The sequence below is a fragment of the Pseudophryne corroboree genome, chromosome 5 (assembly GCF_028390025.1).
Source record: "Pseudophryne corroboree isolate aPseCor3 chromosome 5, aPseCor3.hap2, whole genome shotgun sequence".
NCBI lineage: Eukaryota > Metazoa > Chordata > Amphibia > Anura > Myobatrachidae > Pseudophryne > Pseudophryne corroboree.
The window spans coordinates 807421383-807442152 of record NC_086448.1 but is presented as its reverse complement, the minus strand read 5'-3'; the positions used below and the strand labels follow the sequence as shown (position 1 = coordinate 807442152).

The following is a 20770-nucleotide window of genomic DNA, read 5'->3' as shown; positions in this document are numbered from 1 at the left end:
TTACAGGTATTTTGCATTTGCAGTTCTTTTCTCCCTGAAAAACTATATATATATATATATATATATATATAATAAGAATTTACTTACCGATAATTCTATTTCTCATAGTCCGTAGTGGATGCTGGGGACTCCGTAAGGACCATGGGGAATAGCGGCTCCGCAGGAGACTGGGCACATCTAAAGAAAGCTTTAGGATTAACTGGTGTGCACTGGCTCCTCCCCCTATGACCCTCCTCCAAGCCTCAGTTAGGATACTGTGCCCGGACGAGCGTACACAATAAGGAAGGATTTTGAATCCCGGGTAAGACTCATACCAGCCACACCAATCACACCGTATAACCTGTGATCTGAACCCAGTTAACAGTATGATAACAGAGGAGCCTCTGAAAGATGGCTCACAACAATAATAACCCGATTTTTGTAACAATAACTATGTACAAGTATTGCAGACAATCCGCACTTGGGATGGGCGCCCAGCATCCACTACGGACTATGAGAAATAGAATTATCGGTAAGTAAATTCTTATTTTCTCTAACGTCCTAAGTGGATGCTGGGGACTCCGTAAGGACCATGGGGATTATACCAAAGCTCCCAAACGGGCGGGAGAGTGCGGATGACTCTGCAGCACCAAATGAGAGCACTCCAGGTCCTCCTCAGCCAGGATATTAATTTTGTAGAATTTTACAAACGTATTTGCTCCTGACCAAGTAGCTGCTCGGCAAAGTTGTAAAGCCGAGACCCCTCGGGCAGCCGCCCAAGATGAGCCCACCTTCCTTGTGGAGTGGGCATTTACAGATTTTTGGTTGTGGCAGGCCTGCCACAGAATGTGCAAGCTGAATTGTACTACAAATCCAACGAGCAATAGTCTGCTTAGAAGCAGGAGCACCCAGCTTGTTGGGTGCACACAGGATAAACAGCGAGTCAGATTTCCTGACTCCAGCCGTCCTGGAAACATATATTTTCAGGGCACTGACAACGTCTAGCAACTTGGAGGCCTCCAAGTCCCTAGTAGCCGCAGGCACCACCAATAGGTTGGTTCAGGTGAGACGCTGAAACCACCTTGGGGAGAAACTGACGAGTCCTCAATTCCGCCCTATCCGAATGGAAAATCAGATAAGGGCTTTTTCAGGATAAAGCCGCCAATTCTGACACGCGCCTGGCCCAGGCCAGGGCCAACAGCATGACCACTTTCCATGTGAGATATTTTAACTCCACAGATTTAAGTGGTTCAAACCAATGTGACTTTTGGAACCCAAAACTACATTGAGATCCCAAAGTGCCACTGGAGGCACAAAAGGAGGCTGTATATGCAGTACCCCTTTTACAAACGTCTGAACTTCAGGGACTGAAGCTAGTTCTTTTTGGAAGAAAATTGACAGGGCCGCAAATTTGAACCTTAATGGACCCCAATTTCAGGCCCATAGACACTCCTGTTTGCAGGAAATGTAGGAATCGACCCAGTTGAATTTCCTCCGTCGGGCCTTACTGGCCTCGCACCACGCAACATATTTTCGCCAATTGCGGTGATAATGTTTTTGCGGTTACATCCTTCCTGGCTTTGATCAGGATAGGGATGACTTCATCCGGAAAGCCTTTTTTCCTTCAGGATCCGGCGTTCAACCGGCATGCCGTCAAACGCAGCCGCGGTAAGTCTTGGAACAGACAGGGTCCTTGCTGGAGCAGGTCCCTTCTTAGAGGTAGAGGCCACGGATCCTCCGTGAGCATCTCTTGAAGTTCCGGTTACCAAGTCCTTCTTGGCCAATCCGGAGCCACGAATATAGTGCTTTCTCCTCTCCATCTTATCAATCTCAGTACCTTGGGTATGAGAGGCAGAGGAGGGAACACATACACTGACTGGTACACCCACGGTGTTACCAGAGCGTCTACAACTATTGCCTGAGGGTCTCTTGACCTGGCGCAATACCTGTCGAGTTTTTTAATCATGTGGACGACTTCTGGGTGAAGTCCCCACTCTCCCGGGTGGAGGTCGTGCTGAGGAAGTCTGCTTCCCAGTTGTCCACTCCCGGAATGAATACTGTTGACAGTGCTATCACATGATTTTCCGCCCAGCGAAGAATCCCTGCAGCTTCTGCCATTGCCCTCCTGCTTCTTGTGCCACCCTGTCTGTTTACGTGGGTGACTGCCATGATGTTGTCCGACTGGATCAACACCGGCTGACCTTGAAGCAGAGGTCTTGCTAAGCTTAGAGCATTGTAAATGGCCCTTAGCTTCAGGATATTTATGTGAAGTGATGTATCCAGGCTTGACCCTAAGCCCTGGATATTCCTTCCCTGTGTGACTGCTCCCCAGCCTCGCAGGCTGGCATCCGTGGTCACCAGGACCCAGTCCTGAATGCCGAATCTGCGGCCCTCTAGAAGATGAGCACTCTGCAACCACCACATGATGGATACCCTTGTCCTTGGTGACAGGGTTATCCGCTGATGCATCTGAAAATGCGACCCGGACCATTTGTCCAGTAGGTTCCACTGGAAAGTTCTTGCGTGGAATCTAACGAATGGGATTGCTTCGTAGGAAGCCACCATTTTTACCCAGAACCCTTGTGCATTGATGCACTGAGACTTGGTTCGGTTTTAGGAGGTTCCTGACTAGCTCGGATAACTCCCTGGTTTTCTCTTCCGAGAGAAACACCTTTTTTCTGGACTGTGTCCAGGAACATCCCTAGGAAACAGAAGACAAGTCGTCGGAACCAGCTGCGATTTTGGAATATTGAGAATCCAATCGTGCTGCCGCAACACTACCTGAGATAGTGCTACACCGACTTCCAACTGTTCCCTGGATCTTACCCTTATCAGGGAATCGTCCAAGTAAGGGATAACTAAAATTCCCTTCCTTCGAAGGGATATCATTTCGGCCATTACCTTGGTAAAGACCCGGGGTGCCGTGGACCATCCCTACGGCAGCGTCTGAACTGATAGTGACAGTTCTGTACCATAACCTGAGGTACCCTTGGTGAGAAGGGTAAACTTTGACATGAAGGTAAGCATCCTTGATGTCCCAAGACATCATGTAGTCCCCTTCTTCCAGGTTCGCAATCACTGCTCTGAGTGACTCAATCTTGAATTTGAACCTCTGTATGTAAGTGTTCAAAGATTTTAGATTTAGAATCGGTTTCACCGGGCCGTCTGGCTTCGGTACCACAATAGTGTGGAATAATACCCCGTTCCCTGGTGCAGGAGGGGTACCTTGATTATCACCTGCTGGGTGAATGGCTTCCAAAACTGCCTCCCTGTCAGAGGGAGACGTCGGTAAAGCCGACTTTTGGAAACGGCGAGGGGGAGACGTCTCGAATTTCAATATGTACCCTTGAGATATTACCTGAAGGATCCAGGGGTCTACTTGCGAGTGAGCCCACTGCGCACTGAAATTCATTGAGAACGGGCCCCCACCGTGCCTGAGTTTGTAAGGCCCTAGCGTCATACTGAGGGCTTTTGCAGAGGCGGGAAAGGATTTCTGTTCCTGGGAACTGGGTAATCTCTTCAGCCTTTTTCCTCTCCCTCTGTCACGAGCAGAAAAGAGGAACCTTTTGTCCGCTTGCCAACAAAAGGACTGCGCCTGATAATACGGCGTCTTATTTTGAGAAGCGACCTGGGGTACAAACGTGGATTTCCCAGTTGTTGCCGTGGCCACCAGGTCTAAAAGACCGACCCCAAATGTCCCCTTTTAAAGGCAATACTTCCAAATGCCGTTTGGAATCCGCATCACCTGACCATTTTACTGGTAGAATTGGACAACGCACTTATACTTGATGCCAGTCGGCAAATATTCCGCTGTGCATCATGCATATATAGAAATGCATCTTTTAAATGCTCTATAGGCAATAATATACTATCCTTATCTAGGTTATCAATATTTCCAGTCAGGGAATCCGACCATGCCAACCCAGCACTGCACCTCCAGGCTGTGTGTGAATACATTTTTGGATACCCTCCTGCTTTCTATCAGCAGGATCCTTAAGGGCGGCCATCTCATGAGAAGGTAGAGCCCTTGTTCTTACAAGCGTGTGAGCGCCTTATCCCCCCTAGGGGGTGTTTCCCAACGCACCCTAACCTCTGGCGGGAAAGGGTATACAGCCAATACTTTTTAAGAAATTATCAATTGTTATCGGGGGGAAACCCACGTATCATCACACACCTCATTTTATTTTTCAGATTCAGGAAAACTACAGGTAGTTTTTCCCTCACCGAACATAATACCCCTTTGGTGGTACTCGTATTATCAGAAATGTATAAACATTTTCCATTGTCTCAATCATGTAACGTGTGGCCCTACTGGAAATCACGGTTGTCTCTTCACCGTCGACACAGGAGTCAGTATCCGTGTCGGCGTCTGTATCTGCCATCTGAGGTAACGGGCGCTTTAGAGCCCCTGACGGCCTATGAGACGTCTGGACAGGCACAAGCTGAGTAGCCGGCTGTCTCATGTCAACCACTGTTTTTTTATATAGAGCTGACACTGTCACGTAATTTTCAACAGTACATCCACTCAGGTGTCGACCCCCTAGGTGGTGACATCACTGTTACAGACACTCTGCTCCGTCTCCACATCATTTCTCCTCATACATGTCGACACAAACGTACCGACACACAGCACACACACAGGGAATGCTCTGATAGAGGACAGGACCCCACTAGCCCTTTGGGGAGACAGAGGGAGAGTATGCCAGCACACACCAGAGCGCTATATATATATATATATATATATATACAGGGATAACCTTATATAAGTGTTTTTCCCCTTATAGCTGCTGTATGTTTTAATACTGCGCCTAATTAGTGCCCCCCTCTCTTTTTTTAACCCTTTCTGTAGTGCAGGGAAGAGCCAGGGAGCTTCCCTCCAACTGAGCTGTGAGGGAAAATGGCGCCAGTGTGCTGAGGAGATAGGCTCCGCCCCCTTTTCGGCGGCCTTATCACCCGTTTTTCTGTATATTCTGGCAGGGGTTAAATGCATCCATATAGCCCAGGAGCTATATGTGATGCATTTTTTGCCATGTAAGGTATTTTTATCGTGTTTTATTGCGTCTCAGGGCGCCCCCCCCAGCGCCCTGCACCCTCAGTGACCGGAGTATGAAGTGTGCTGAGAGCAATGGCGCACAGCTGCAGTGCTGTGCGCTACCTTATTGAAGACAGGAACGTCTTCTGCCGCCGATTTTTCCGGACCTCTTCGCTCTTCTGGCTCTGTAAGGGGGCCGGCGGCGCGGCTCCGGGACCCATCCAGGCTGAACCTGTGATCGTCCCTCTGGAGCTAATGTCCAGTAGCCAAGAAGCCCAATCCACTCTGCACGCAGGTGAGTTCGCTTCTTCTCCCATTAGTCCCTCGATGCAGTGAGCCTGTTGCCAGCAGGTCTCACTGAAAATAACAAACCTAAACTAAAACTTTCACTAAGAAGCTCAGGAGAGCCCCTAGTGTGCACCCTTCTCGTCGGGCACAGAAATCTAACTGAGGCTTGGAGGAGGGTCATAGGGGGAGGAGCCAGTGCACACCAGTTAATCCTAAAGCTTTCTTTAGATGTGCCCAGTCTCCTGCGGAGCCGCTATTCCCCATGGTCCTTACGGAGTCCCCAGCATCCACTTAGGACGTTAGAGAAATATATATTATTTTTTTTATTGAATAGGCACAATTTACTTTCTTAACAAGCTTTCTCCCATTAACATAATAGTAATTATTTACACTGGGATAGTAGTAGTAGTAGAAAACACATTACAGCTGGGTGGAGTCTAGCAGTAGAGACAAGTGATGGATGGGGGCGGTAACCGTAGAGACAAGTGATGGATGGGGGCGGTAGCAGTATAGACACAAGAGATGGATGGGGGCGGTAGCCGTAGAGACACAAGAGATGGGTGGGGGCGGTAGCAGTAGAGACACAAGTGATGGATGGGGGCGGTAACCGTAGAGACAAGAGATGGATGGGGCGGTAGCAGTAGAGACACAAGAGATGGATGGGGGCGGTAGCAGCATAGACACAAGAGATGGATGGGGGCGGTAGCCGTAGAGACACAAGAGATGGATGGGGGCGGTAGCCGTAGACACACAAGAGATGGATGGGGGCGGTAGCCGTAGAGACACAAGTGATGGGTGGGGGCGGTAGCCGTAGACACACAAGTGATGGGTGGGGGCGGTAGCAGTAGAGACAAGAGATGGGTGGGGGCGGTAGCAGTAGAGACAAGAGATGGGTGGGGGCGGTAGCAGTAGAGACAAGAGATGGGTGGGGGCGGTAGCAGTAGAGACAAGTGATGGATGGGGGCAGTAGCAGCAGAGACACAAGAGATCGGTGGGGGCGGTAGCAGTAGAGACAAGAGATGGATGGGGCGGTAGCAGTAGAGACAAGTGATGGGTGGGGGCGGTAGCAGTAGAGACAAGAGATGGATGGGGCGGTAGCAGTACAGACAAGAGATGGATGGGGCGGTAGCAGTAGAGACACAAGAGATGGGTGGGGGCGGTAGCAGTAGAGACACAAGTGATGGGTGGGGGCGGTAGCAGTAGAGACAAGAGATGGATGGGGGCAGAAGCAGCAGAGACACAAGAGATCGGTGGGGGCGGTAGCAGTAGAGACAAGAGATGGATGGGGCGGTAGCAGTAGAGACAAGTGATGGGTGGGGGCGGTAGCAGTAGAGACAAGAGATGGATGGGGCGGTAGCAGTACAGACAAGAGATGGATGGGGCGGTAGCAGTAGAGACACAAGCGATGGGTGGGGGCGGTAGCAGTAGAGACACAAGCGATGGGTGGGGGCGGTAGCAGTAGAGACACAAGTGATGGGTGGGGGCGGTAGCAGTAGAGACAAGAGATGGATGGGGGCGGTAGCAGTAGAGACACAAGTGATGGGTGGGGGCGGTAGCAGTAGAGACAAGAGATGGATGGGGCGGGAGCAGTAGAGACAAGTGATGGGTGGGGGCGGTAGCAGTAGAGACAAGAGATGGATGGGGCGGGAGCAGTAGAGACAAGTGATGGGTGGGGGCGGTAGCAGTAGAGACAAGAGATGGATGGGGCGGTAGCAGTAGAGACAAGAGATGAATGGGGCGGTAGCAGTAGAGACACAAGCGATGGGTGGGGGCGGTAGCAGTAGAGACAAGAGATGGATGGGGGCGGTAGCAGTAGAGACACAAGTGATGGGTGGGGGCGGTAGCAGTAGAGACAAGTGATGGGTGGGGGCGGTAGCAGTAGAGACAAGAGATGGATGGGGCGGTAGCAGTAGAGACAAGAGATGGATGGGGCGGTAGCAGTAGAGACACAAGCGATGGGTGGGGGCGGTAGCAGTAGAGACACAAGTGATGGGTGGGGGCGGTAGCAGTAGAAACAAGAGATGGGTGGGGGCGGTAGCAGTAGAGACACAAGTGATTAGTGGGGGCGGTAGCAGTAGAGACAAGAGATGGATGGGGCGGTAGCAGTAGAGACACAAGCGATGGGTGGGGGCGGTAGCAGTAGAGACACAAGTGATGGGTGGGGGCGGTAGCAGTAGAAACAAGAGATGGGTGGGGGCGGTAGCAGTAGAGACACAAGTGATTAGTGGGGGCGGTAGCAGTAGAGACAAGAGATGGATGGGGCGGTAGCAGTAGAGACACAAGCGATGGGTGGGGGTGGTAGCAGTAGAGACAAGTGATGGGTGGGGGTGGTAGCAGTAGACAAGTGATGGGTGGGGGTGGTAGCAATAGAGAAGTGATGGGTGGGGGTGGTAGCAGTAGAGACAAGTGATGGGTGGGGGTGGTAGCAGTAGAGACAAGAGATGGGTGGGGGCAGTAGCAGTAGAGACACAAGTGATGGGTGGGGGCGGTAGCAGTAGAGACAAGAGATGGATGGGGCGGTAGCAGTAGAGACAAGAGATGGATGGGGCGGTAGCAGTAGGGACACAAGAATTGGGGGAGGGGCGTTAGCAGCAGAGACAAGAGATGGATTGGTGTGGTAGCAGTAGGGCATAAGTGATGGGTGGGGGCGGTAGCAGTAGAGACACAAGAGATGGGAGGGTGCGGTAGCAGTATAGACACAAGAGATGGATGGGGCAGTAGAGACGAGTGACGGGTGGGGTTAGCAGTAGTAGAAATTCGAGAGATGGTAGGGGTTAGCAGAGCAGTAGAGACACAAGAGATGGGTGGGAGCAGTAGCAGGGACACGGGAGATGGGTGGGGGGAAATAGCAGAGACAATGAATGGGTGGGGGCAATAGCAGAGGCAAGACTTGGGTGGGTGGAGTAGCAGGAACACGAGATGGGTGGGAGGAGTAGCAGGTACACGAGATGGGTGGGAGGAGTAGCAGGGACAGATGAGATGGGCGGGGGTAGTAGCAGTAGTAGTAGAAATAGGGGCATAGACGACAGCTGGAAGGTGGTGGTATGGACACACAGGATGGGATACTGGGAGCTGTGACATCCTCTTCTCCATGAGTTGCAGTAGATGAGCTCAGTGCTTGCTGTTGTACAGAAAGATGTCTAGTGGGTGCCAGTTCAGCTCCAGAAAGTAGGTGGAAAGGTCCAGGCAGTCCCTCCAGGTCTTTCGAAAACTATGCCAAGTTTAGCACACTCTCCTCTTCAGACCCCCCACATCATTCATTGAAATTTTATTGGTCCTATGGGAGCCTGTGTCAGTGAATGATGCAGCCGCAAACATGCAGGCCCCAGCCATGGCCAAATACACCACTGGAGAACCTGGGGGAAAAAATTGGCATCTCAAAAGGCTCAGTAATGTCTGTGCGGGGAACAAGCTGCGTAGCTGTCACTGGGACATCTGCTGATGCCACTCCTCCGTATGGTCCTATTTTAAAGTCTTTTAAATCTAATCATGGCCCATTTCATGAGAACATCTAAGATCATACATACCTACAGCTTACAGAGCAGTCTGGTGCGCATGTTAATATACATATAACACATGTGCACATACAATGAGTCCCTAACCCAGTCCAACCAGTACAGGCCATTTCTCTTAGATACTGTAGGTGTGCCCACTGTCCAACATCTAAAAATCAGGACATCCCAAAATTGATCCTGGGACCTCACAAGTGTTGTTAAGCAATCAACACAAATACGATAAACCATCCCCGTTCCGGAGACACTTACTCTATGATGTGTGATGGACTTTTAAAGAAATATGGCGGCTAACAAATCCTGAATAGGCTGTTAAAGGAAATGTAAGGCACTGCTGCTCACCCTCTACTACAAAGTCAACAATACTTATGTTTAGTGCTGCTGGAAGGGGCAATTAAATCAATATTTCACCTGCAACCACACATTATGGGCAATATTTTCATGAGCACTTACCTATCTGGAGATCTGAGTGCTAATCGGTGATCTACAGCAATTCAATCTCTAGCTTTTGAAACACATGAACAGAATGATCTTCCAGAGAGAAAGAGCCTTGGTAGTGGATTGGCATGGGACTTCTTGCTAATGAGCATGGTTATGCAAAATAGCGGGCAATGCTTCATTTTATAGCAACGTTGCACCTAACAAATGGCGGCCAAACTCCTGCACAGTGCACAGGCAATCACCAGCAGACACATTACAGAACGGTGTATTGCAAGCCACATAGAGGTCCTGTCTAGTGTCCACAGGCTATTCCACCAAACCACCTATGGACCTATTAACCCCACTGCATTCTTCAACTTACCAAGTAATGCACGTTCTCCAATTCATCAGCAGTCTCATTATCACTAATTCCAGGGTTATTCCACGCTATAGGAGATTATTGCGCCATGAAAGTTGTCAGAAACCGCAGTTGAGGTCCTCTGAGGTATGAATAACTGAGGCACGGTTCAACAACAGAACGTATCCATGCCTCCAACACCCACCTATTAGGCTAAAGTGTGCTATATCTTATAGCATACTGTAGTTCAGACCGTTCTAGAACTGTGTCACCAAAAACCACTCCGTTTTTTATTTATTAACAGTTAATAAGATAGCGCACACATTACACAGTCCCTGAGGCATCAGTCCCTGCCGCAGTGGAGCTTACAATCTATATTCCCTTTCACAGACACACATACTGGGGTTCATTTTATTTCAAAATAATTAACATATGAAGGACAAAATGCCTTGGTCAAGAGTTGAAGTCATGACCGTATGGCTGTGGGGCAGTAATGCCAACCACTGCACCAACTGTGCTGTCCACGTTACAGTGTATTAGAAGCAATGAAGGCCTGTATGGACACAAGGATCTGCAGTTGCAGTAAAATCACAACATTACCATTATCCGTGGGTGTGAAGTATAGCTATTCACTAAAGGGAGAAAAAAACAACCAAAAAAATCATTCAAGACTCTCCAAGCAAGAATGTTATGGGGACTTAAAAAATAAATTTTAAAAATTACGAAGGCAAGAAATGTATTTTAAAAACATACAACCACTTCCCAATATCCACAGGAGTAAATTATTGTAATCAATAAAGAACAGCTAGGTATGTGCCCTGAATATGAGGAACCCTTGTATTTCAGGGACCTCTGGCTGCAGCTCACCAGAGATTCACTGCTCTATGGGTTAGCCCATAAACCTCTAGCTGGGAAACGTCATAGCCAGTGAGTAATGGAGCAGTGCATCCTCGTTAACACATGTGCAGGGATTTATAGCTTGTGGGGGCCTCATAACCACCGCTCTGTGCTACATATGGATCAATTACATACAATGTGTTTTGTGCACACACAATCTTACATGCTTTAACAGTAAGGTTGTCAATGAGGACATGCTTCCCACTCCCGTAAATAAGCTATCATTTACCCCCGCTTAAGGTGAATGAGTCTACACTTATAATACAGAGGCCGGAAGTAGTTTCATGAACAGAGACCTGAAAGCAAACGGAGGAACAGGTGAGTTTGGGATTGGTTTTATGAATGGAGTCCACACAGCCAATGGAAGAACAGAAGAGGCTGGGTGTGGTTTTATGAATGGGGACCTGACAGAAAATAGAGAAACAGATGAGGCAAGGTGTGGTTTTATGAATGGGGACGTGACAGCCAATAGAGAAACAGAGGAGGCTGGGTGTAGTTTTATGAATGGAGACATGAGAGCTGCCAGCCAATAGAGAAACAGATAAGAATGGTTGTGGCATTAGTACTGGAGCTGACAGTCAATAGAGAAAGACATGATAATGGCTGTGGTATTAAAAAAGCTGAGAGCCAATGGGGATAAAGCACTTTCACTTATATCCAGAATACTCTGCAGAGCCGCCTCAGTGCTGGTGCCTTAGGTCCTATACCAACAAAAGTCCCTATTGTGTAGAGTTTGTATGTTCTCTCTGAGTTTGCACATGTTGCTCCAATTTCATCCCACGGATTATAGGTGTGTGTGTGTGTGTGTGTGTGTGTGTGTGTGTGTGTGTGTGTGTGTGTGTGTGTGTGTGTGTGTGTGTGTGTGTATAGAGCAGGCCTGGCCAACCTGTGGCTCTCCAGCTGTTGTAAAACTACAAGTCCCATCATGCTTTGCCACAGTTTTGCTATTAGGGAATGCTAAAACTGTGGCAAGGCATGCTGTGATGTGTAGTTTCACAACATCTGGAGAGCCACTGGTTGGCCAGGCCTGGTATAGAGAATATGCACACTGCTTCATTGAAGCTGGAGTAACTGATACACATTCTCTGTAATGACAAATAAAAATAAATAAAAAAAAGTACAATAAGAACTCGTTTTGTTTGGAAAGAAACATTTGGAGAGCCTGCACACAGAACCACTGTAACCAAAAGGTAGTAAAATAAGCAATACGACCAGCAGTGCAATGTTAAAAGACGTGCATTTTATTTTAGCAAAAGATCAATGTTGTTAACACAAGCCGTGTGAGCGACGCCCCGCGCGGTCTCTGGAGACGGCCCCCAGGGACGGGCCGCTGCTGACTTCAGTTGCTTTGGTCCTGCAATGCCTCCGCCATGAACAGCTTTCCAAGGTTCTGAGAGGTGAACTCCTTTATGTTCTGGATGTAAGTATCGATTTGACCTGTAAAGAAGGAACACAGTATTTCCCATGTTAGCAGTTTGTCAGGGAACGCTGTAAGAGGATCGGAACATCTGCGAATGCCCTGCTCCAAAATAAATACACAATAAGTACACCAGTTACTTAAAATATATTAAAAAGGACATTTCACCAGGTCCTCAGATATTTGCTTTACTGCAAGTGTTTCATGTAAAACAGTTACGGGGGGGGGGGGGGGGGGGAGAAATGGGGTTCCTGACCACCAAACTCGCTCGCTCTTCAGTTTGCAATATTTGCTCTCTCCTCGCCCCTGTGGTTACTTACCCATTACAGCTGTCGTTCTCTGCAGCAAGCTCACACCATAAACCACTTCACCGATTACAAGTTCACGGGCATTTAATGTGCACAATGCAATAAGAGGGGGGGGGGGGGTACTAAAGCCTTGGAGAGTGATAAAGTGGAAAGAGATAAAGTACCGGCCAATCAGCTCCTAACTGTAATGTTACAGGCTGTGTTTGAAAATGTCAGGAACTGATTGGTACTTTATCTCTCTCCACTTTTTCACTTACCAAGGTATAGTACATCTGCCATTAAGTATGAAATAAAAAAAATATAATCTCTCTCCCCCCTCCCCAAAATAAATAAAATAAGGTGAACCCAATGGACAGCCTTAGAATTGTTATTTAATTGACCAAATCACCATCTGGAAGACATTTATTAACTACGTACTGGAAGTAGTGAGTAACACAGCCTGGCATCAGGCCTTAGTGCAGGGAAATTGTGGGTGCGTGAAACGCGCCTGACCGGCAGACGTGCCGAAACGCGTCAGCGTGACTGGAACATATATCAAAGCTATCGTAACCTAAGCAAAGAGCCTTAAATAAAACAGGTAAAGCAAAATGGGCCTACTGGCATGGGAAGTGAATTAGAATATAGGGGGTCATTCTGACCCGTTTGCTCGCCGAGCGAACGGGTCTCTACTGCGCATGCCAAACGGCCGAAGGCCATAGCAGGGCAGCGATCGTCTCTGACTGATTGACAGGCGGCCAACGCAGGTGTGGCCGGACTGAACAGGGAGGCGGGCCACAGCGGCTGCGGGCCGGGGAGTGAGGAGTAGCTCCGGGCCAGCACGCTAAAGCTGTGCTGGTCGGGAGCTACTCTTGAAGTGCAAAGGCATCGCCGCTGTGTGATGCCTTTGCACTTCTGCGGGGGGGCCAACACTGACATGCGGGGCGGGCTAACACTGACATGCGGGGCATGTAGAGAAATGGAACGACTTGGCCAGCTGTATGGAAGGGGTAGGAGAAAAGGAGGAGGACAGAGTGAGGGGCTCGAGTATGTGAAGTCAGAAGGTTCCTAAGAGGGCAAAAAGAGTTCTGCAGTGATATAAGTGGAAGCTATGTAGTGACAGCCATGGACTCCCATGGGTGTGGATTAACAGTCAAAAGGTCTACACCATATGGTCCAGTCAATAGATCAACAAGTAGAACAGATCAATGGGGCCGAAATGTCGACATGAAAAAAAATGTTAGAAAGTACAAAAGGTCGACAGGTACAAAAGGAGGACATGAAAATAATCTATACAAAATTTTTGGGTGTTATTTTGTATGTTTAACCATGCTTTGGGCTCGTTGGCTCGCTCTGGTCATCACAAGGTTACTTAAGGCAATAGCTTGTGACATGGACAGTAAAAATTGTAAAAACATGAAAAAAAACATCCCAAAAACATTTTGACTATACGTGTGTCTCAACCATTATGTCAACCTTTTTACTGTCTACCTTGTACGTGTTGACCATTTGACGCTGTCAACCTATCATCCGCCACCCGGACTACATATTTATCAAATAAATGACATGATTTGCAGATTATGCTGGTCATGTATGACCTCCCCGCCCCTAACAGACACCTGTGAGGGTAAATTGGCAGCAGTCACACCTAGGGGGTTATTTTGCCTCTCTCTGATTTCACTCAATTAGACCTTCTGAAATGTGAAACTGGATAAACCTGCGCCTGACTCACTATATAGCTTCACGTAAGTGGCTGGAGGGGCCGTGGCTGTTGACTTTGAATCGGTGACATCAGTTTATTTTCAGATTAACATACGAAACCAGGACAATGAGGTACGTTTTCTCGTAAGTAGACACAGTTGCTAGCAATTATCACTGATTTGTATATACATTCGGGATGATGTCACAAGGAGAATTTTTCCAGCAAGAGTCCTCGTATTTTTCTCCTGCTTTGGAAATCCGTCCTCATTTTAGCAGTAAAAACAAATTAAGATCCAGTTTCTACCTTTGCAGGAGAGAGCGAGACAGACTTTACCCAACTTAGAGACAATACTGGGCTTCTGAAAGTTTGTGCTGGCAAACCCCCCAAAAAATCTCTATGTATTATATATTCTGCAAGCTGCATTGCGGCATAAACGCCTACAGGAATAACGGGATTGGGGAATTTAATAGTGTAAATATACTCAAAGTATAACCACTGCCGACACGGTGGAGGCCACTATCCTGTCAGCTGAACCACTCAGCTGAGAATAAAATATAAAATTGCTATATGCCAGTGACTTCACTAATGCACTTAATGGCCAACATTTATAAGGCGCTAGTTAGATCTTGGCCAATAGTCATAAGGCACTACATCATGGCCAACAGTCATAAGGTGCTAGTAAGAATGTGACCAATAGTCATAAGGCTCTAGATCACAGCCAACAGCCATAAGGGGCTAGTAAGATCGTGAGCAACAGCCATAAGGGGCTAGTAAGATCGTGAGCAACAGCCATGAGGGGCTAGTAAGATCGTGAGCAACAGCCATAAGGGGCTAGTAAGATCGTGAGCAATAGCCATAAGGGGCTAATAAGATCGTGAGCAACAGCCACAAGGGGCCAGTAAGATCGTGAGCAACAGCCACAAGGGGCCAGTAAGATCCTGAGCAACAGCCACAAGGGGCCAGTAAGATCCTGAGCAACAGCCACAAGGGGCCAGTAAGATCCTGAGCAACAGCCACAAGGGGCCGGTAAGATCCTGAGCAACAGCCACAAGGGGCCGGTAAGATCCTGAGCAACAGCCACAAGGGGCCGGTAAGATCCTGAGCAACAGCCACAAGGGGCCGGTTAGATCCTGGCCAACAGCCACAAGGCGCCGGTTAGATCCTGGCCAACAGCCACAAGGCGCCAGTTAGATCCTGGCCAACAGCCATAAGGCGCCAGTAAGATCCTGGCCAACAGCCACAAGGCGCCAGTTAGATCCTGGCCAACAGCCACAAGGCGCCAGTTAGATCCTGGCCAACAGCCACAAGGCGCCAGTTAGACCCTGGCCAACAGCCACAAGGCGCCAGTTAGACCCTGGCCAACAGCCACAAGGCGCCAGTTAGATCCTGGCCAACAGCCACAAGGCGCCAGTTAGATCCTGGCCAACAGCCACAAGGCGCCAGTTAGATCCTGGCCAACAGCCACAAGGCGCCAGTTAGATCCTGGCCAACAGCCACAAGGCGCCAGTTAGATCCTGGCCAACAGCCACAAGGCGCCAGTTAGATCCTGGCCAACAGCCACAAGGCGCCAGTTAGATCCTGGCCAACAGCCACAAGGCGCCAGTTAGATCCTGGCCAACAGCCACAAGGCGCCAGTTAGATCCTGGCCAACAGCCACAAGGCGCCAGCTAGATCCTGGCCAACAGCCACAAGGCGCCAGCTAGATCCTGGCCAACAGCCATAAGGCGCCAGTAAGATCCTGGCCAACAGCCATAAGGCGCCAGTAAGATCCTGGCCAACAGCCATAAGGCGCCAGCTAGATCCTGGCCAACAGCCATAAGGCGCCAGTTAGATCCTGGCCAACAGCCATAAGGCGCCAGTTAGATCCTGGCCAACAGCCATAAGGCGCCAGTTAGATCCTGGCCAACAGCCATAAGGCGCCAGTTAGATCCTGGCCAACAGCCATAAGGCGCCAGTTAGATCCTGGCCAACAGCCCTAAGGCGCCAGTTAGATCCTGGCCAACAGCCATAAGGCACCAGTAAGATGAAGAGAATATAGCTGTGTAAATAGACTCAAAGTATAACCACTGAGACACGGTGGAGGCCGCTATCCTGTCAGCTGAACCACTCAGCTGAGAATAAAATATCAAATTGCTAGGAACCAGTGACTTCACTAATGCACCTAATGGCCAACAGTCATAAGGCGCTAGTTAGATCGCAGTAAACCTTCATAAGGCGCTAGTTACATCGCGGCCAATCAAAATAAGGTGCTAGTTACATTGTGGCCAAGCGTCATAAGGCGCTAGTTCCTAGTGAACAGATTGGTATTCGTACTATAGATCTACACTAAAGGTCTACAGTCAATAGGTCTACCACTAATGGTAGACACGCATTAGGTCAACAGGGTGAAAAGGTCGACATGTAAAATGCAGACAGTTCAAAAGGTCAACAATGCAATGGTCAACACAAGTTTTTAATTTTTTTTTCCAACTCTGTCATCCATGTGGACTATGATTGGGAATAGTAACCTTGCCCGAAGCATGGCTGGAGAAGCGAGCCATGTGAGGGGATGTGGTACACTAATGGAACTTGTTTGTGGCAGAAAAGTGACAACCCCCCCCCCCCCCACCAAAAATAATAATAATTTGTGTCTACCTTTTATGTGTCGACCATTTGACCCTGTCGACCTCACCTACTGCCTACCTATTCTATGTCGACCTAATGCATGTCTACCATTAGTGGTAGATGTATTGACTGTAGACCTTTTTAGTGTAGATTTTATAATCCACACCCGAACACATTTTCTGCATTCTCACAGACATTGTCTGTTCCTCAAAACACAGATGTGTCGTCACACAACTATCCTCAATACTCCATGTGGCGTGAGACCCCTTAGAGCAGGCATGTCCAAACTGCGGCCCTCCAGCTGTTGCGAAACTACATATCCCAGCATGCCCTGACACAGTTTTGCTGTCAGAAAATGCTAAAGCTGTGTCAGGGCATGCTGGGATATGTAGTTTCTCAACAGCTAGAGGGCCGCAGTTTGGACATGCCTGCCTTAGAGGGTCGATCAGACAGTGCAGTATTCAATTAGCAGGCAATTCCGACAGGTTTTGCCCATTTCCGACAATGCTGATCCAAAAAAAAAAAACATTTTTTTTTTTTTTTTAAAGTCTGATCAGCATTGTCGAGAACGGGCCAAAAACCTGTCGTAACTGTCCGCTATTTCGACAAAACACGTGGATCTACGGCTAATCCACCTATCCACGTGTTTTCCAACTAGTCGGAAAAACGGCAGCCCCACTGAATATGTCTAACCCTGATTCAACCAAAAAAAACTGCCGGCTCTCCGACTTGACGGCAGTTCCGACTTCAATTGAATACTCCTGTTAGTCTTGATGTGACTAGTACACCTCAGGAGACTGTGCTGAATAATTTGATATGAGACTCGTTTATCTGTATGTGACAGAGCACAATGGAATTTGTTGTGAAAAAGCCACGGACGCTACATTGCAGCATTTCGTATATCACGCAATTTGTTCAAAAATGACTGTCCTTTTCAATTTATTACGCACACAGAATTTGCTGAATTAAATCATACTACAGTACTGTACTCCTGGTCAGAAGAGCAGACGTAGTTCTGAACATGAATTTCTGTTAAGGAATATTCATAGGCCACACAATGTATTAGTAGAGCAGCACATAGTATATATATCCACAGCGACAGGTGCCCTGTATATCAGTGCATAGAATGTAAATACACAATGTAATTACAGCACAATAATTGATTTTGCTTACACCGTACCCCAGGGTCTCGAGTACATGAAACGGAGAATATATTACGGTGGGGTTTTCTGCTTTGCCTTGTAAATGCACAGCTATGAATACCTGTAGCTAAAATCTGCTTTGTGTTTCTGGCTGAACGTAAATGTCATTGTGAAAAAGAAAAATAATAAAATAAAATCTCAGCATGCGCTGGGGGATTCACAGCGCGGCCGCCATCCAAGCAGAAAATGAGTGCGGGCCCTCACAGAGTACCAGGATGCACAAGCTATCTCACTTACGTATCGCCGGCGCTCCTTGCATTCAGCCAGAAGAACTGAATCTAGGGAAAACGCGGGCCTAATAAATAGTATATTCTGCTGTACTCATTCCGTGAAGCCATGGGAGAAAATACTCAATCACCGACAGTTTGGTGACAAGTAAATGGAGTTTTTTTTGGAGGAGATTAATCAAAGCTTGGAGAGAGGTAATGTATCGACCAGTCAGCTTCTGTCATTTTACAGGCTGTATTTGAAAAATGATAGAGGAGTTGATTGGTTGGTACGTTCTCTCACTCCAAACTTTGATAAGTCTCCCCCTATGAGCTTTGTATATTCAGGGAGATTTTATTTAAAGTGACCCTGCGGTTTCTGTAACCATTACCAGTAATTAGGTTGTAATTACATGGGGTGGGAGACACAGTCTAGCCAATCAGCCGAGAGTTGCCCTGTGCAAGTAATTTTCATGCCAAATTTGCACTGAAATTGCACTAGCAATCCAATTCCAAAAACGCATTGTTTTTTTCAGAGGAAATTCGTGTTCATTTATTCGCAGATAATAATGTTGGGACTTGCTTCAGAACCCCTCTGCCACCCCCCTTTAATGACTAATTAGGCATTTGGAAGTTTTCAGTTAGATTACATGTCTCAAATTACCCCCAAATCAACTTTTTTTGTTAGATTATGCACCCCAAATTGAAAGTATTTCAGCAAAAAATTTAAAATTAGTCGTTTAAATTACTCTAAAAGAACCTTTTAGTTCTACTTTTTGCATTTTTCATTTAATTCCTCTGTAATTAAATCAAATACGTAAGTTTTTGAAAAACGTATACTTAAAAGAAAAAAAAAAAGACAAATCAGCCATTTGACAATTTTAAAAAGCATCCAGTGCTTTCCTTACATCCACTTACAGCCGTCTATACAATTCTACTATCAAAACGACTCTTTTTGGGGTCCAGGAAGGTCTCCCTACTTTGTCATGCACTCCTCCCAGTTCGCACTGAATTGAAAATTCAGGCATCCTCACCGTGAGTACCGCAAATTGGCATTTCTAATAGGATCTGCAAATTCCCGGGTGCGCGCACTCCTGTGAAATCAGCACGTTTCATGAAACAAATTCACATTTGCAGACTCGCACCTAATTGGATTCTCCCCTAAATATTGTTTAGGCAGGAGAGGGGGTCTGTAAAGAGATGCAGCCAGTCTAAGCAATGTGCTTTACCGGGTGTGCTGGACGGGCCCAGGCAGAGTGAGAGAGAGTAAGAGACCTGATGGGGGAAGAGTGCGTTACAGACATTGCTCTAGAAGAGGCGACAAAACTGTGTCTATTACGCTGGTGACCTATGAAACTTGGCCAACAGTCACCAGCGTTACCACATTGTACTTCTCTAGCTCGGAGTATTTGTTGAATGCCCCCTGTGCTACACTGACAAGTTTTCCACGTCTCCCCGGGACCCTTACCTGCAATGAGAAGTGAATCCATTCGAGGTGGCGGAAGGGGAGCCTTAAATAGTTTATTCACGTCTTCCTCAGGCAGCACCGGTTCCCCGCGGGTTTGCCTCTGAATGTTTTCTTGCTGCCGTCTTTGAACATACTGAAATACGAAGACCATTAAACATTATTTACACCACATATCCTGAAGACTTGAGAGATTCAGGACTGAAATATCCAAAACATATCTAAAATACAGAAAAATTTAAACCTTAACCTGAAAAGGTGGAGAATGAAACATCTATAATGGACGGCTTTGAGTTGTTGGGGTTTTTTTTTGTAAGCGAGAAACAGAAGCGGTAATACAATTGGTCAGCCGGTCAGCGGATAATGATAACTCTGCAATGAACGCAATTCCTTTTTACATACATCTCGACCACTGTCCGCCAGAAGAGGTTACAGGAGGCGGAGGGGGCTGAGCAAGGAACCACAAGGAATAGTTACTGGGAGAGCAAGAAACTAGAGTCAAGTTAACCTATAAAAAAAAAAAATGGTTTATCATACATAGGGGCAGATTTATCAAATGTTTGAGAGATTACGTTCCAAGCAATAAGCTTCAGATTGTACAGAAAGTGGCGGGAGAGAAAAGCACCAATCAGCTCTCTCCAAGATTCAATAAATCTCCCCCATAGTCGTGAAAATCATTTAACACTGTATTAAGCGACATTCTACAACCAAAATGTAGAAAAGGAGGTGTTGCTTACAGCAAACAATAAGATTGTCATTTCTCTGGCAATAACGAAATTATAGCAAGGAGCCGATTAGTTATATAAAGGTCTCTCGCATTTAAATAGTAGACGAATTAAGGAGATGCATCAATTTCTAAAAGTAATTAAATACTCAAAAGGGAAGAAAAAAAAAAACTATTTTAGTTTGCGCAGCCCTCAATATTTATTACAGGCTTCAGACGAAAAGAGAGAAAAAAGAAAGTTCTCCGTATGAAAGAGGGGCTACTTTGAAAGCTTCCAGCCAGCAGTAACAGGTAATAACAGCGTCTGCGTTCCATCTTCCAGCTAACAGAGCTGTAAAACAGGTTCCTCACCTCTCGCAAAATTAAGTTTGATCTTTTAATTACCTTCAATAATGATTTAAATTTACTTTACTCGGCTTCTCCTGCAGGGACTCCGCTCGGCTGTGCTTCGCAGGCTGACTTGGATGCTGCTTATTATTTTGCTCGCTGGCCAACGGAGGAGATGGGATTTAATGCCGGGGATGCTGAAAACCTACGTGGCTGCGGCAGCAATTAGGAATTGGCTGAGTGAGGGCCTGCGGGGGCTTCCCCTGGCACCTGGTCAGTGGTGCGCAGTATATTAACGTTCTGCTTATTAAACGTCACAGATGGCCGCTTATCATTCGAAGCATCAGGCGGTG

The 20770-nt window shown here is 47.4% G+C and overlaps 1 protein-coding gene across 1 annotated transcript in view; it reads right to left on the bottom strand.

The window, feature by feature from the left end:
• Positions 1 to 11706: 11706 nt before the first annotated feature.
• EIF3H (eukaryotic translation initiation factor 3 subunit H) overlaps positions 11707 to 20770 on the bottom strand; it is a 178783-nt gene continuing 169719 nt past the window's right edge. The window contains exons 7-8 of the mRNA XM_063924482.1: positions 19370 to 19502; positions 11707 to 11923 (exon numbers count right to left, since the gene is read on the bottom strand). Of these exons, the coding sequence (XP_063780552.1) occupies positions 11826 to 11923; positions 19370 to 19502 (231 nt within the window). The 3' untranslated portion in view covers positions 11707 to 11825. The remainder of the gene's footprint in view (positions 11924 to 19369; positions 19503 to 20770) is intronic.